This window comes from Gracilinanus agilis, chromosome 4 (genome assembly GCF_016433145.1).
Source record: "Gracilinanus agilis isolate LMUSP501 chromosome 4, AgileGrace, whole genome shotgun sequence".
NCBI classification, from domain to species: domain Eukaryota; kingdom Metazoa; phylum Chordata; class Mammalia; order Didelphimorphia; family Didelphidae; genus Gracilinanus; species Gracilinanus agilis.
Genome location: NC_058133.1, coordinates 461,830,775 through 461,846,141, shown reverse-complemented (window position 1 = coordinate 461,846,141; position 15,367 = coordinate 461,830,775). Strand labels below are relative to the sequence as shown.

Sequence of the window (15,367 nt, the reverse complement as noted above, 5' to 3'; positions counted from 1 at the left end):
GCAACACAAGCTATTAATAAGCTAGGAAAGTATGTATATATGAAAACCAAACTACTATATAGCTGGTTTGCTAATGTAGATAATACAACTAGAAAATTTTGGTTAATGCTGAAATAAAAGAATATTTCACTCAAATCCTAAATGTTTTTACTTTATTTATAAAATTAGAAAACTTTGAGAAATGAGTTGTTGATATTAAAAAATCAAAACAATCATCTCTTAAAGATGATTATGATTCCAAGTTAGGTATTTTTCTAAATGCATAGTAAATGTCTTTTACCTAAACAGAAGTTCTTGGCATAATCATCTCACTCTTAAAGACCTCAATTAAAGGGAAAGGAAATAATACATAGATATGAGAACATCATAAAATTATATAGGGTTTTAAAGGAATTAAATATACCTCAGAGGACTTAATATGCTTGAGAAAATTAAATTGGTCTTAAATGTAGGAAGATTCATTCTAATCATAATAATGTTTTTTATGGTGGCATTATTCTAATGACAACTTTTATTCAACATCCAAGTTATCAATTAAAAATCTTTCATAAAAAAGATGAAACATCCTTACTGTTCCTGCTGTATCGAGGATTTCAAGCATACACTGTTGGCAATCAACTTCAACTTGCTAAGAGAAAAAAAAAAAAAAGGATGGATGAGAATTAAGCAGCAACATTCAACTTTTCACCTCATTTTCCTCTCACCTTTACAAAGTACCTGATTTAATTATAATTTGTTATAATTAATAAAGGGCTAAAACCTATAAGATGAACCCCCTGTTCATCTATTTGCCTGGTTCCAACTAAAACTGTGTATAAAATGTCATGCATATCATATCCTATCACGCTAATGACTATAAAAAACTGTTTTGTTTTTTTTTACTAGTACGAAAAGTATTCTCCCAGAAGTGCAATACAAAGATCCCTGCATTTGGAATCACAGAAGCTGGGTTCAAGGCCTAGGTCTGCTATTTACTACTGATGTGACTTTGGGCAAGTTCACATATTAATCTTTCTGGTCTTAATTCCCTTCTCTATAAAACAAGGGACTGGATTAGGAGACATGAAAAGTCTTTTCTCACTTCTAAATTATGCTCTTAAAATTGGGCTAATATGGGAATGGGCCCTGCAATGCTCTAGAAACTGAGCTACTTCAAATAATTATTTTTGTGGGGAATTGCAGGCCTTTCAGCAGCTTGGCTACTATTTTTATAGTTGGTTTTGAATCATAGCAGGGTAGTGACTGACAGAAACAAACAATACTAGTAGTTATAGGAACCCTTATCTTCATTTTAGAATCTACTTCTTGTGGTGCTGATGACAGAGGAAAGACAGCACCAAAAGTGACCCAATAAAGGTTCATGTAACATATAATTAATGACAGAGTGGAATTATTCCATAATATTCTCATTCTCTTACTCTCATTTTTATATGCACTTTAATGCTGATTTCAAAAATGCAAAAAGAATTTCCTTATTACCACACTCTATAGGGAGGAGTTGGACTTCACATTTACTTTATTTTTAATGAGGCATCTACATATTATTTTCAATTCCATTCATTGAAGATTCCATTGAAGAAAAATTATAGCATTCTACAATCAAATCATGACAATTTCCTAACTTCTTTTTCCATCTGTAGAAAAATGGTTTCCAATTTAAACACCACTCTCTCCAATGGTTTTGAAATACATTCTCTTTCCCCTCCCTCACATTAACATGAAAATAGGGGGGAAAAAAATCAAAAGACTGTCATAGTATTTTAGAGTTACACAGTATGGCCATTTGTCAAGACCAAACTCATAGTTCTTTATGTTTTAAAGGGGACAAGCTAATAACTTTATAGTCAAACAACAAAATAAATAGAAGGCAGTTTTATAACTACTTAATGCTTTTTCAACCATGACAGTTATGGAAATTTTAAACCATGATAAGTGAAAAACAAAAGTAGATCTATTGTGAAGATGTTAAAGTATCCTCAACACAAAGATTTGTTTTAGGAAAATGTGTATATTATCATAGTTTTAAGGTTTATTCTTCTACTTAATATTTAATAATAAAATCTTTAGAACAGCAATGGAATACTTAGAAATTTGTTAAGAGGACATAGACTTGTGAATTTAAGAACTTTTTAAGTATTTAGAAATATATTTATGACATGCAAAGAATGTGTATCCAATTTAAAATAACTTGTTTTTAAGCAGTAATTTTGTATACCAAGATTTCAAGTTATAAGAAACACAAGTGAAAATGTTAAGAGATGAGTTCTATGATTTACCTTTCTGTAGGAGTCTTCTATTGTAGGATCATATTTTTCAACAAAGATTCCTTGAACAAATTGTACAGTCTGGAAAAACAAAAGTGGAGAAAAGTTGTGTCCAGGACCAAACCTCTTGACAAAAATTAACAGCTACAAAAAGGTCATTAATTCAACTAAATCACAATTTTAAAAGTTTTTGCAGTTCTTTGATAATTTTTTAAACTTCTATACTATGGTATAAATTACATCTAATATTAGAGAAAGATAAATTTAAGTAAAACTTCAAAATGTAGCATATTTCAAAAAGAGGGTCACATGTAAGTTTTAAGTCAATATATTTAATCAGGGGACTGATCAAGTCTATTTCTTCTGAGAGACACTCTGGACATAGATAATTATGTACCAAACTAAGCATCTATATTATCCTTAAACACATGCCCCTCTCTGCAAACTCTAAATGACCACGAGACACCTCTGAAAATTAGAAGACATAGTATGATAGTTACCTTCAAGTCACATCCACATGCTATAGTAAATTTCACTTGGCTTAACTGTGACTACAAAAACTAAATATTACTTCACTGTTCAACAGCAGTGAAAGACAAATGTGGAAAGCCACTTAAGGTCCAACATTATTGCCATCTCTATATGTGGAAATGACTTAAGAGTGAAAAAAAAAATCAAAAGATTTATTCATGAGTACAAACTAGATGCATGTCCAAGGAAAATGAAAATTCACTTCTATGAGCTCTCAACTTATTCTTTTAAAAAATATTTTACTTCCCCCTTCAATTATATATAAAAATAATTTTTAACATTCATTAAAAATTTTTTTTGAGTTCCAAATTCTCTCCCTACTACTCTTCCTTCCCAACTCCCAGAGACAGTAAGCAATCTGATGATAAGCAACCCTTAATTTTTTTTTTTTAAACCCTTACCTTCCATCTTGGAATCAATACTCTGTACTGGTTCCAAGGCAGAAGAATGGTAAGGGCTAGGCAGTGGGGTCAAGTGACTTGCCCAGGGTCACACAGGAAGTGTCTAAGGTCACATATGAACCTAGGACTTCTTGTCTCCAGGCCTGACTCTCTATCCACTGAGCCACTTAGCTACCCATTCCTATATTTTCTTTACTTAAACAAACAAAAGAACCCTTATCTTCCATCTTAGAATCAATACTGGTTATTAGTTCCAAGGCCGAAGAGTGGTATGGGTTAATTATCTAAGCCTGCTTCTCAGTCTACTGAGCCTCCTAATTTCCTCTAAAAACCCCATTTCTATATTTTCAATGATCAACTTTACACCAGAATTTCTCTAATGAGAATAATTCCTACATCTTTGCCTGGAGGTCCTTTGAAATTTCAGGCTACAACTGTTAAATACATCTTCCAAAAATCTCTATTGCTAAATGGTCATAGGAATTGCCTATGACATTCTCAAAGACAATGTTTAGGATTATCCTTTTTTAATTCACTCTTTCCCTTTACCGAAATCACTGCTGCCCAGAACACCTTATTCAGTCTTATTTTCCACTCCTTCACATTAGTTTCCAGTCCAGTGTGAGATCTATAGTCGTAGTACAAGTAGTAATGAAAAGGAAAAAGAGGAGAGGAAAGCAAATTCTAATAACTTGCTATCTCATTACAAGCCCTTCTCCTTCCTGGCATCTCTCTCCCCATCCCCCTCACCCCCCTGCAGTCTTGGTCCTAGCAGCAGTGTTTCTATCCTCATTTCATCTTGGTTCAATTCAACCCACATATATTAAGTATTTATACATGCTGGGTACCATGCTGGGGATATAAAGGCAAAAATGAAAGTCCTTTCCCCAAGGACCTCATGTTCTACTGGGTAATAATTCTCATTTATACAGTTCTTTAAAGTTTAAATGGCTTAAATAAAATTTTTCTAATTTGATTCTCTTAGCAACCTTCTGAGATAAGTAACAGATATTACCTTATCTTACAGATTAGCAAGCAAGAAGAGAAGAGTTAAATGACTTGCCCAGGGTCACACAATGATTCATTGTCTCTGATACAGAGGTATCAACACTTAGTAGTTTCTTCTTAGTAGTCTCTGATAAGATATGAACTAAAATCTTTCTGACTCCAAGTCTAGTATTCTATCCACTAAGTCATATGGTCCCTCAAACTACTTTTTCAAACTACTTCTCTATTCCAGGGCTCTTATGATAAAATTCTTGGTACTATTTTTCCTTTAGGAAAAGGCAGGAGTCTGTATTTTCCTGTAAAATATCTTACTTTAGAACTGATGTACTCAATGGTTCCCCAGAACCAACTAACTTAAAAACTAGAACAGATCCTCAAGAGATCATCTAGTCCAGTGATGGGTAAACTATGGCCTTCTGGCGAGATGTGGCCCCCTGAAGTGTTCTATCCAGCTCTGTGACATTATTCCTAATTTGATGAATACAATGAGTATGATACAATACAATGAAACTTCAAAAGAGTTGCCTTAGAAACAGACTGACAAATGAGCATTTCCTTTCCTTTGGCCCCCACTTTAAAAAGTCTTCCCATCATTGATCTAGTCCCATGTTAGTGAAACCATGACACAGAGAGGGCTGCTCCAAGGAGCTTGAAGATATTTTTTTGCATGCTACACCCCTCTGCCCAGCCACCCAATGTGAGTACTTCCTCCCTTCACTGTCTGGGATAATGGGGGAGGAGGACACCTCACAGGCAGCTTGAAGTTGTACTTTAGCACTTGATCTCAAAAACATTCACCAACACCGATTCTAGTCCAACCTCCTCATTTTACAAATGAGAAAACAGCAAGTAAATGAAATGACTTGCCCAAAGTACTATGGCACCAAGGCTGGAATCTGAGCCCAGGTCCCTGACTTTCTATCCAAGATTCTTTTCTGTTACAAAGATTTTGTTGTTCTTAGGGAGTCTGAATAAAAAATGAGAGCACCAAACACTGTAATGAAAAAAGATGTAAATGGGTTAGCTGAAGCTCTAGGAAAGAGGAAGATGTAATTATAGAGAAAAAATGAAAGCTGAGGGCCCCAATAAAGGAGAAAGATCCAGGCCTGAATCCATTTCAGATCTAATGAATACAAGGAATAACTTTTAGCAAAATGGTTTGAGGTTTTTTGAAGTTTTGTGATTTTCCCTTTTGTTTGTTGTTTGTTTCTTCTTAGTAGTTAATCATAATATTCCTTAGAAAACCTGAGAACAGTTGTGTGTCTACTTTAAGGAAAGGAAACTATGGGATAAGGCATGAGAACATGTTCTAATCCAGAGGTATAAAACATGCATTCTGCTGAACCACATTAAAATGTAGTTGGGAAATATTTAACAAAATAAACAAAACTACAATAGATATTAAAATAGATAATGTTAATATGTGATTTTCTAAATCATTATGTGACCTACATAAGTCTTTCTATACAGTTTAGTGGCCTCATTTTTACTTGAGTTGAATGCTACTATTCTAGTCCATGGCAGGCCAAAGAAGGAAATAAAATCTGGCCAAAAGTAATTGATGGTAGTAGCAGAATAAGAAAAAATTAGGCTAATTCTTAGGCCCTCAGTAAAAATGGGGAACAAGGGAAATAAACATTTATTATGTACCTACTATGTCTCAGTATGTGATTATGAGACAATGAGATTGCCACTTGCAGGAAAGTGCCATGCCACTATAATCAATGCATTTATTCTCATCATGAAGAATCCTGATGAGGTCAAAGAAAAATTTTATGAAGATCTGGAGACCTTCATCAACCAGGTGACAAAAGGGGACAAGCTTTTAATTCTGGGTGACTTTAGTGCCATAGTAGGCACAGACTATCAGACATGATAGGGAGTCCTTGGAAATAGCAACAGCAAAGGTGACTCACTATGGAAGACTTATGAGTTTCATTTTTTTTCATCACCACCAGTGCCTCCTGTTTACCTAAATGCAATAAAACTTTGTGGATGTACCCTTGCAGCATGCATTGGCATTTAATAAACTATATCACTATAAGAAGAGACAGACAGGATGTGAGGGTGACTAAGGCAATGTGTAGTTTAGAAGGCTGGACTAATCACAGATTTATCTTTGCCAAGTTAAACATCGGCATTCAACAAAGCAACAGCCCCAAGGCAAGATGACTACCAGAAGATTTAATGTTAATAGATTTAGAGTTCTTCTTGTAGAAACAGTTTGTGGCTCAGATTTGGAGGGAAAGCTAAACCAACATATGGTTGGCAATAGTGGAGCAGAAAAGGAGTGGGTACCTTTCAAAGATCTGGTGTACAGCACCGCATTTACTCATTTGGGAATACTTGCAAACATCAGGATTGGTTTGAAGAAATTGCTGGGGAATTTCAGAAGCTACTAAATAAATGAAAAATGAGAACTTCAAAGGGTTTACCAGCAGGATAGTTCATCTATGTCTAAGAAGGTAGCATTTAGCTCTAGCAAAAGTGCAAATGAAGCATAGCGCAATCCAGAATTCTTGGCTCAGTAAGAAGGGAGTTGAAATTTAGTTTTATGCTAATTGTAACAACCCAACACACTTCTATGATGTCATGAAGGCTATTTATGGGCTAAAGACCTATCCTTGAATCTCAACTACTTAGCAATGATGGAGCTATACTGATCAGAGAGAAGGACACCACCTTGGAGAGAAGGGATGAACATTTCTATAGTGTTATCACTAGACCATCATTAATCAATGCTGAAGCAACTGACAGTACAACACAAGTTGGAATCAATTCCACTTTAACCCAACTTCCAAGAAGAAGTTGGGTTCCTCTTGTGGCAAAGCTCCTGGTACTTATTACATTGCAGCAGACATTTTCAAGGCAAGAGGTCCACTACTCACATAAAAGCTGACTGTAATTTTCTTGATTATATGGCAAAAGGAGGTTATCCCCAGGAAATCAAGGATGCCTCCATTGTCTATCTCTATAAAGAAAAAGGAACTAGATTGTCTTGTGACAGTCACTGGGAGGTGGAGGCTGGGGTGCTCTCTCTTAGTCATTACTGGAGGATTAGTGCTCCAAAGGTCTCTTTAATGCCAGAGTTCTCTTTAATAGGCTGATTCTTCACCAGGAAGAGAGCCACCTACCTGGAAGCTAGTGTGGCTTTAGAAAGGGCCAAGGAATATCTGATATGGTGTTTGCTGCCTGACAACTCCAGGAGAAATGCCAGGAGCAAAACAGAGAGGCCTGTTCTAAATACACAATGTTTTTGGATCTGATCAAGGCTTTTCTTTCTTTCTTCCTTTTTTTTTTTTTTAACCTTTGTACTTCGGTGTATTGTCTCATAGGTGGAAGATTGGTAAGGGTGGGCAATGGGGGTCAAGTGACTTGCCCAGGGTCACACAGCTGGGAAGTGGCTGAGGCTGGATTTGAACCTAGGACCTCCTGTCTCTAGGCCTGGCTCTCACTCCACTGAGCTACCCAGCTGCCCCTTTTTTTTTTTTTTTAAACTCCTATCGGTTCTAAGGCAGAAGAGCAGCAAGGGCTAGGCATTTAGGGTTAAGTGATTTGTCTAGGGTCACAAAGCTAGGAAGTGTCTGATGCCAGATTTGAACCCAGGTCCTCCTGACTTCAGGGTCTATCCGCTGTGCTAAGTTGTTTCTGATCAAGGCCTTTGATACTATCAGTTGTGAGGGATCATAGCATTTTGTTGCCTAGAGAAGTTAATCAGTATTATACACCAGTTCCATGATATCATGCTTGTATGGGCTCTGGATAATGGACAATGCTCTCATGCTTTCCCATTCACCAAGAGTGAAGTAGGGCTGTGTGCTTGCTCCCGTGTTTTTTTTGCATGATGCTTTTGGAAGTTTGGTCAGACATCTTTAATGAGGATAAAAACAGCACCAAGGTCAGCTACCAAACTGACAGTAAATTATTTAACTTGAAAAGGCTACAAACCAAGACTAAAGTGGAGGGAGAGTTGGTACATGACTTTCTTTTTTGCAGATGACTGCACTCGTGCAGCTTCTGAGGCTGAAATGGAATAAAGTATGGATCGATTTTCTGTCATTTGTGCTAATGTTGGCTTGACAATTAACAAACATCAAGAAAACAGAGGTTCTCCATCAGTCAAAACCATATGTGGAATGGTTACAGTAAATGGAGTTTTGAATCTTGTGGATGAGTTCCCTTATCTTGGCAGAATACCTTCCAGAGATGGTCACATCAATGGGTGTGATGCACAAATTGTCAGAGCTCAGTGTCTGGGAGGTTCCAAAGGAAAATATGGGAGTGAAGTGTAGACTGCCTCCCAAATTGAAGGTCTATAATGTCACTGTGCTGACCTCATTGCTGTATGCCTATGAAACCTGGACAGTCTACCAGTGCCATGCCAGGAAAATGAATCACTTCCATTTAAATTGTCTTAGGAAGATTTTGAAGATCACCTAGGAAGATAAGGTACAAGACACTGAGATCCTTTTTTGAGCTGAACTACCAAACACTCAAACTATTGCAGATGCAACCCCAATGGGCTAGCTACAATGTGTGAATGTCAAACATACATTTGCATAAAAGACTATTATTTTACAGAAAACTCATACAAGGTAAAAGCTCACATGGAGGTCAGAAGAAGTAATACAAGGACACTCTAGAGGTCATCTCCCTGAAGAACTTTGGTATCAATTGTAAGACACTGGAGAAGCTAGCACAGGATCATCTAGCATGGCATACCTGCATCAAAGAAGGTGCTGTGCTCTATGAGCAAAGCAGAATTGCAGAAGCTCAAAAGAAACATGAAATGTGCAAATTTTGAGACATCGCCATCCCAAAAGTTTATATGACTTGTACGAAGTCTGGCATACTGTATATTAGCTTCAATATAATGATATCTTTTGGAGCTTCTTTGAATACAAAGGTCAACAACCAAACAACTATGTGCCACGTGCTATCTCAATAGTGCAGTTTTTTTTTTTTTTCAGTTGTGTCTGACTTATGACCCCATATTGGGTTTTCTTGGCAGAGATACTGAAGTGGTTTGCCAATTTCTTCTCTAGATTGTTATAAAGAAATAGGGATACTCTACTCCTAGGGGATATATGGATACTGGTGAGGGAAGCTGTGTCTCTGTATTCCCCTAGGTTGCTGGTGATGGGAGAACACCAACCCCAATCACCCTTGTTAGATGTTATAATTCCCCTTCTAAATAACAGTGCCCAGGAAGGACCTTAAATGGTCAGGTGGAAGGGTAACCCTTTCAGGTCCCACCTGGGGTTGGATCAATTATTAATATTGGGCTCTAATTAGCCTGGGATCACATTGTTCATCTGACTACGTTTGCTCCCTCCCCAAGGGCCGTGATATAATGACCACTCAGGAAGTTACTTATTAAATGCTTTATCTATGATCTTAATTAGGGAAAGGATAATCAGGATACGGATTGGGGATTGGAGACCCTGTCAAGCTAATATCTATAAGCTATAATCCCTCAGGACCAGAGGCTATTGATTTATAAAGCTGGAGCTATTGTTCTTCACAACCCTCTCTGATTCAGCTTGGCCACTGCCAACCCAGAGAGATTCTACTCTGCTGGATGAAGCTGTATTGATGATTTCCTCTGAGCTTTCCTATTATCAGTTTGTGATGTGTTAGCCTTTACAGCCTTCAGAAGTAACCACTCTTAAAAAACCACCCTTTTCTTCTCAGACCTCCTTCCTCCCATTCACCACCCAGGCCCAGATACCTAAATAGCTAAGATGATTCAGATACCTAAGATCTAGGGAGATTCAGAGAGAACTAATGACCAATGGTCAGAGACCCACAGATCAATGGTCAAGGACCAGGACCCCCAAAGATCAATGGTCAAAGGCCCCTCCTAGATGGCTGTTGGGGTATTTATACTCTCAGGCCAACCAACTTTTGCCCCTGGCTCAAGGCATCTGGGAACATTCGATGTCTCCAACTGTCTCTCCTGTCAATCAAGGTGAGACCGACAATTCCCAGGGTTTGAATATAACAAGATCACTTCAAAGATGAGGAAAATGAGGCAAACAGGAGTAAATGACTTGCCCAGGTTCACACAAATAAGTGTCTGAGGTCAGATTTGATCTTAGGAAACTATATCTTCTTGACTCCAGGCCTGGGGCTCTATTCACTGTGCTACTTACCTGCACTTGTACAGATACTACCTCAGAGAAGAAAGAATATGCCCCTAAGGAGCCTTCTTAGACCAAGAAATGTGAGGTATTAAGTTAAATGAACTCTGATTGTGTCCCTTTCTTCTCCCCCATTCTAGAACTCAAAACTAATTTCCATCTATCCTTTCTTTCTAACCTTAATGAAATGGCTAAGCCCTCAGCTTCTTTTTTAAAATTTTATTATTATTATTTTTAATTTAAGTATTTTTCCATGATTACATGATTCATGTTCTTTCCCTCCCCTTTTTCTCTCCCTGAGATGACAAGCAATTCCACTGGGTTATACATGTATTATCACTCAATACCTATTTCAATGTTATTCATTTCTGTAAAAATCTTCAAAAAACCAAAACCCCATATCCAATAGCCATATAAACAAGTGAAAAATCAAATGTTTCGTTCTGCGTTTCTACTCTCACAGTTCTTTCTCTGGATGTGGATAGCATTCCTTCTCATAAATCCCTTGGGATTGTCCTGGATCATTGCACTGCTATTAGTAGCAAAGTCAATTATATTTGATCATCCCACAATGTTTCAGTTTCTGTATACAATATTCTCCTGGTTCTGCTCATTTCACTTCACATTAGTTCATGGAGGTCTTTCCAGTTCATATGGAAATCAAGCAGTTTATGCATGGCTATGAATATTTTTGTACACATATTTTTCATTAATATCTCTTTGTGGTACAAACCTAGTAGTGGTATTGCTGGGTCAAAGGGTATGCATTCTTTTAAAGCCCTTTGGGCAAGATTCGAAATTGCCTTCCAGAATGGTTGGATCAATTCACAACACCACTAGCAATACATTCATGTCCTAGTTTTGCCACATCCCCTCCAACATTTATTATTTTCCTTTACTTGCATACTGGCCAATATGCTAGGTATGACGTGGCACCTCAGAGTTGTTTTGATTTGAGGGATTTAGAATACTTTTTCATGTGATCAGTGATAGTTTTAATTTCTTCATCTGAGAACTGCCTATTCATATCCTCTGACTATTTGTCAATTGGGGAAGATCTATTGGTGGTAGTCTCTGCATTTTGGTTTAGCTTTGACTTGGAAGGGTTTTTTTTTTGGTTTTCTTTTTGGAGGGGTAGGAATTGGAGGCCTCAAAGCACCTGTCAAGGAGTAGGAGGGGAAAAAGAGAGAACAGTATTACACAGTAAAGGTAAGAGATTTTTTTTTAATATAAAGATTTCTCTCAGAATTCTTTATGTAAAATTGACTACATAATGTGATTTATGTAAAGCAAGAACTGTCTGTTCTTGGTGATCAGATTTTAGAATCAGGTAATTAGAACATACATTTTGATCAAAAAAAGATCCTTAAAATACTTTATGAGTTAAATAGGATATTTATGAATTAGTCTAAGAACCTAACTACTAGACATAACTTATTTCTACAGGAAAATGTTTCTGAATTCCAAGAAATAGACTCCAGACAATTTTTAGAACACAATCCATTTTAAGTTGAAGACTGTAAATGAAGGTAATATGTTCTCAAATGGCACAGGGGACACAACAAAGGTGACTATGCCTCCCAAAACACACAGCAGAAGTTGTCCTATGCCTTGAAGTACACTAGAATTGAGGTATAGGTAGCTACTTATTATTCCTGACTGCCAAGCTTTTCTATCTTCCAGTCAAACATTTATTGAGTGTCTACATGTTAAGACCTATGCTTGCTGCTTTGTGCATACACAAAGACAAAAACAAAATATTCCCTGTCCTCAACCTTACATTCTTTAGTCCTTCTCACAGAGCTTTCTTCTCTACTGTTACTCTATTCTTCGTGAACAACCTACTATTCTCTCTCACCTACTCTTCATTGTTGTACTCTCTTCAATTTCCTGTAGTTTCTTCTATATTTGTAATTTCAATTTAAGGATGGATAGTCTTATAGTAGACAATACCAAAGAATCAGAAACTTCTTTATTTCCACGTGACAAAATGACCAGTGACACTGCACTGAGGCATGTGACTTTTTCCTGAGGTGCTCCTTTATTGCTCTGGATGTTTGGATGTTGACTCTTTGCCATTAAAGAAGTTCTCTCTGCCCTACTCCAAGTTATTAAAAATATTTCAATATCCATATATTCTTTTCATCCTGCCCTGTTCCCTAAAGATAACTTGATTATTTTTTTAAGGAAACCACATTAATATCAGATTTTAACCTTTGGAAAATAAAGGTACAAAAGCAGAAATCCACTTTCTAAGACATGCATCATTCTCTTTGTAATATGCCACAAAGAAGAAAGCAGTACAAAATAAAAGGAGGCTCCCAAGGCCTTCAATTCGCAGTCCTTTCACTTTTTTTTAGATTTTGGCTATGCCTTGAGACAGGAGGTACAACCACATTAACATGCCCAATATTCTCTCAGGCATTCCCACTCTCAGATGCACAAACAGTGAGGGCTTGGTTTGTTTTTATCATTTACTGTGCTGTCAGAAATGGCTGCAGAAAAACTAATATATCTTATGAAGATGCCATTACAATCTCATTTCAAATCTATGCTGCTCTTCATGTTCCATGAATGACTATCTTATGCCTACTGGACATAGGGAACCTCCTACTCAAAAACTTGATCTGTCATTCCACTTAATTTATCTAGGTCTACTTGGAAAGTATCAAGAGGTAATATGCCTACAGTTGTGAAAATGCAAAATAGCTTCCATTAGCCTTATCAGGCTATACTAAATAGGAATAAACTCAAAACCTCAACTCATCATTGTTTTGTCTTCCTCTTTTTGACTCTGTTCCTTTGCTCCTCTCCTACCCCCAATAATATATATCTCTTCCAAAGTCACAACCTAGAATATAGCCAAGAACCAAGAACCAAGTCAAAAAGGCCTCTAGGCAGCTAAAATAGATTAAGAGATAGCAAGATATACTGGAAAGAGTGCTGAATTTAGGCTAAGGAAGGTCAGATTTCAAATTCAAGCATAAACATTAACGTTGGAGGGGTATAACCTGGCAAGTCATACCACATCTCTACTCAGTTTTCTTCTCTGAAAGATGAGCAAATATATTTCCTATCTCACAGTTTTCTGAGTATTTTATAACCTTACAAAAATATATAAAAGTTGATCAATACTGTTATGTTACAAAGTCTATGAACTAAGTAGCATGTATTTTACTCACAAGAAAGCTCCCCAACTCCAGGGTCTATTGATTCAAACATATTTCGAATGTGCTTAGCTACCTAATTTTCCAGCCTACAAAAAATTAAAAGGGGGTGGGTGTCAGTCAGGAAGAGCAAATGAGCAAGATGATGGGGAAAGACACACTAATTGCACCAAGAAGTAACAGGTGACAAGGAAGAGACAGGACAGGAAAAAACTATTTAGAAAAGTCAAAAATATTTTTTTGGTTTTAAAACAGTTTCAGTATTTAAAGTGATAAGCACTAACAATTTGGGCACACTTGATTCCCTAATGATACTAGATGAGTGTAGCATTTCTGTATAGAATTAGTATATTTGTTATCTTCTTGTTCTTACTAACTAGGATATCTCACTGTCTTGTTTTGAAGAAAAAGAAAAAGACTCAATCCTTTCAGAAGGTTCAAAGTTCTTCCCATGGAGTCCTTTTGCTCTGATGGTGAGTGATTCACTTGGCTCAATACATTGTGGCAACTCCAGGAAGGCTTCATTCTTACACTCTCCCCTCCCTTCTCACTGCCATCTTCTAGTCAGCTATGTAGTCACACTGCACTGCCCATTCAAGTTTTAGAACAACACATGAATCAATATTGCCATTGTATCAATTTACTGAGATTCCCTTCACCAATCCATGTTAACTTCTGAAACAATATGCACATCCCTGGCAACTGCTTCTCTATATCAGTAATCTCCCTCTACTAATAATAGCTAGCATTTATATAGCATTTTAAGGTTTGCTCCTCACAAATATTAGGTGCTATTATTATTCTCATTTTACAGATGAAGCAACTGAGGCTGAGAGAAGGCAAGAGGCTTCTGCTCAGGGGGAGGGGAAGAAAGGTGGCTCAGTGGGTTAAGAGCCAAGTATAGATATTGGGAGGTCCTGGGTTCAAATCTGATCTAGCTATGTGACCTGGGGAGGGGAAGGGGAATAGAGAGGAGAGGGAGAAGGAGAGGGAAAGTGAGAGAATGTTTGAGGTGGGATTCAAACTCAAGTCCCAAGCTAGCTGCCATCCCATTAGGTGCTGCCATTTTTGGAATATAAGGTCCTTGAAGGCAGGGAATGTTTTTGCTTTTATGCTTAGCATAGTTTTTGGCACATAATGGGTAAAAATGTTTTTTCATTTATTCATTCAATGGAGATTTGTATTCCTAGCTCTTAATTCAAATTAAAAAAATTTTAATTGCTATAGTAATGAAATGTTTTATTCCTTGTGAGTTAAAAACTCTTGGTTAAAACAAAATGAAAAAAACATTCCCTTTAGCTTTATGGTGACCATAATTATTAAGTTATCATGTATCAATGTATATTTTTAAACCTATTTGCCACCAGGACTATGTTTACTAGTTAGATGATTAACTCACCAAAGCAGACTTCCCCACGCCTCCTGAACCAAGGACCACTAACTTGTACTCACGCATGATGTGATCTGTTCAAATGCTGATAATCTGAAAAACAGGAGGAAAATCTAGGATGAAAAGTAAATAAAGTACAAATTTATTACTATGACATTAAGTAATGGTGCTTTTTCTTAGCAAATTAATGGGAAAAAAAAGTATATAGGAAACACTACATAGGCAGCCAGGTGTCAAAGTAGTTAGTGCTAGGATTGGAGTCAAGAAACCCCAAATTCAAATTACAGTTTCAGATTCTTACTAGATGTGTGACTTTGGGCAAGTCTTTTTTACCACAGTTTTCTCAACTGTAAAATGGTAATAACACTACCTACTTCCCAGGGTTGTTGTGAGGATCAAATTAAATAATATTTGTAAGGTGCTAAGTACAGTGCCTGGCACATAGTAGGTTGCATATAAATGC

General features: G+C 36.8%; 1 protein-coding gene across 2 annotated transcripts in view; it reads right to left on the bottom strand.

Annotated features, from left to right (window-relative positions):
• The window catches only part of RAP1A (RAP1A, member of RAS oncogene family), a 31,053-nt gene extending 16,055 nt beyond the window's left edge, over window positions 1-14,998 (bottom strand). The window contains exons 1-3 of one of the 2 annotated variants that reach the window (XM_044672322.1): window positions 14,914-14,998; window positions 2,277-2,345; window positions 572-628 (exon numbers count right to left, since the gene is read on the bottom strand). In XM_044672322.1, the coding sequence (XP_044528257.1) occupies window positions 572-628; window positions 2,277-2,345; window positions 14,914-14,970 (183 nt within the window). In that variant the 5' untranslated portion in view covers window positions 14,971-14,998. The remainder of the gene's footprint in view (window positions 1-571; window positions 629-2,276; window positions 2,346-14,913) is intronic. The other variant, XM_044672323.1, reaches the window with a different exon arrangement.
• Between the last annotated feature and the right edge of the window lie 369 nt (window positions 14,999-15,367).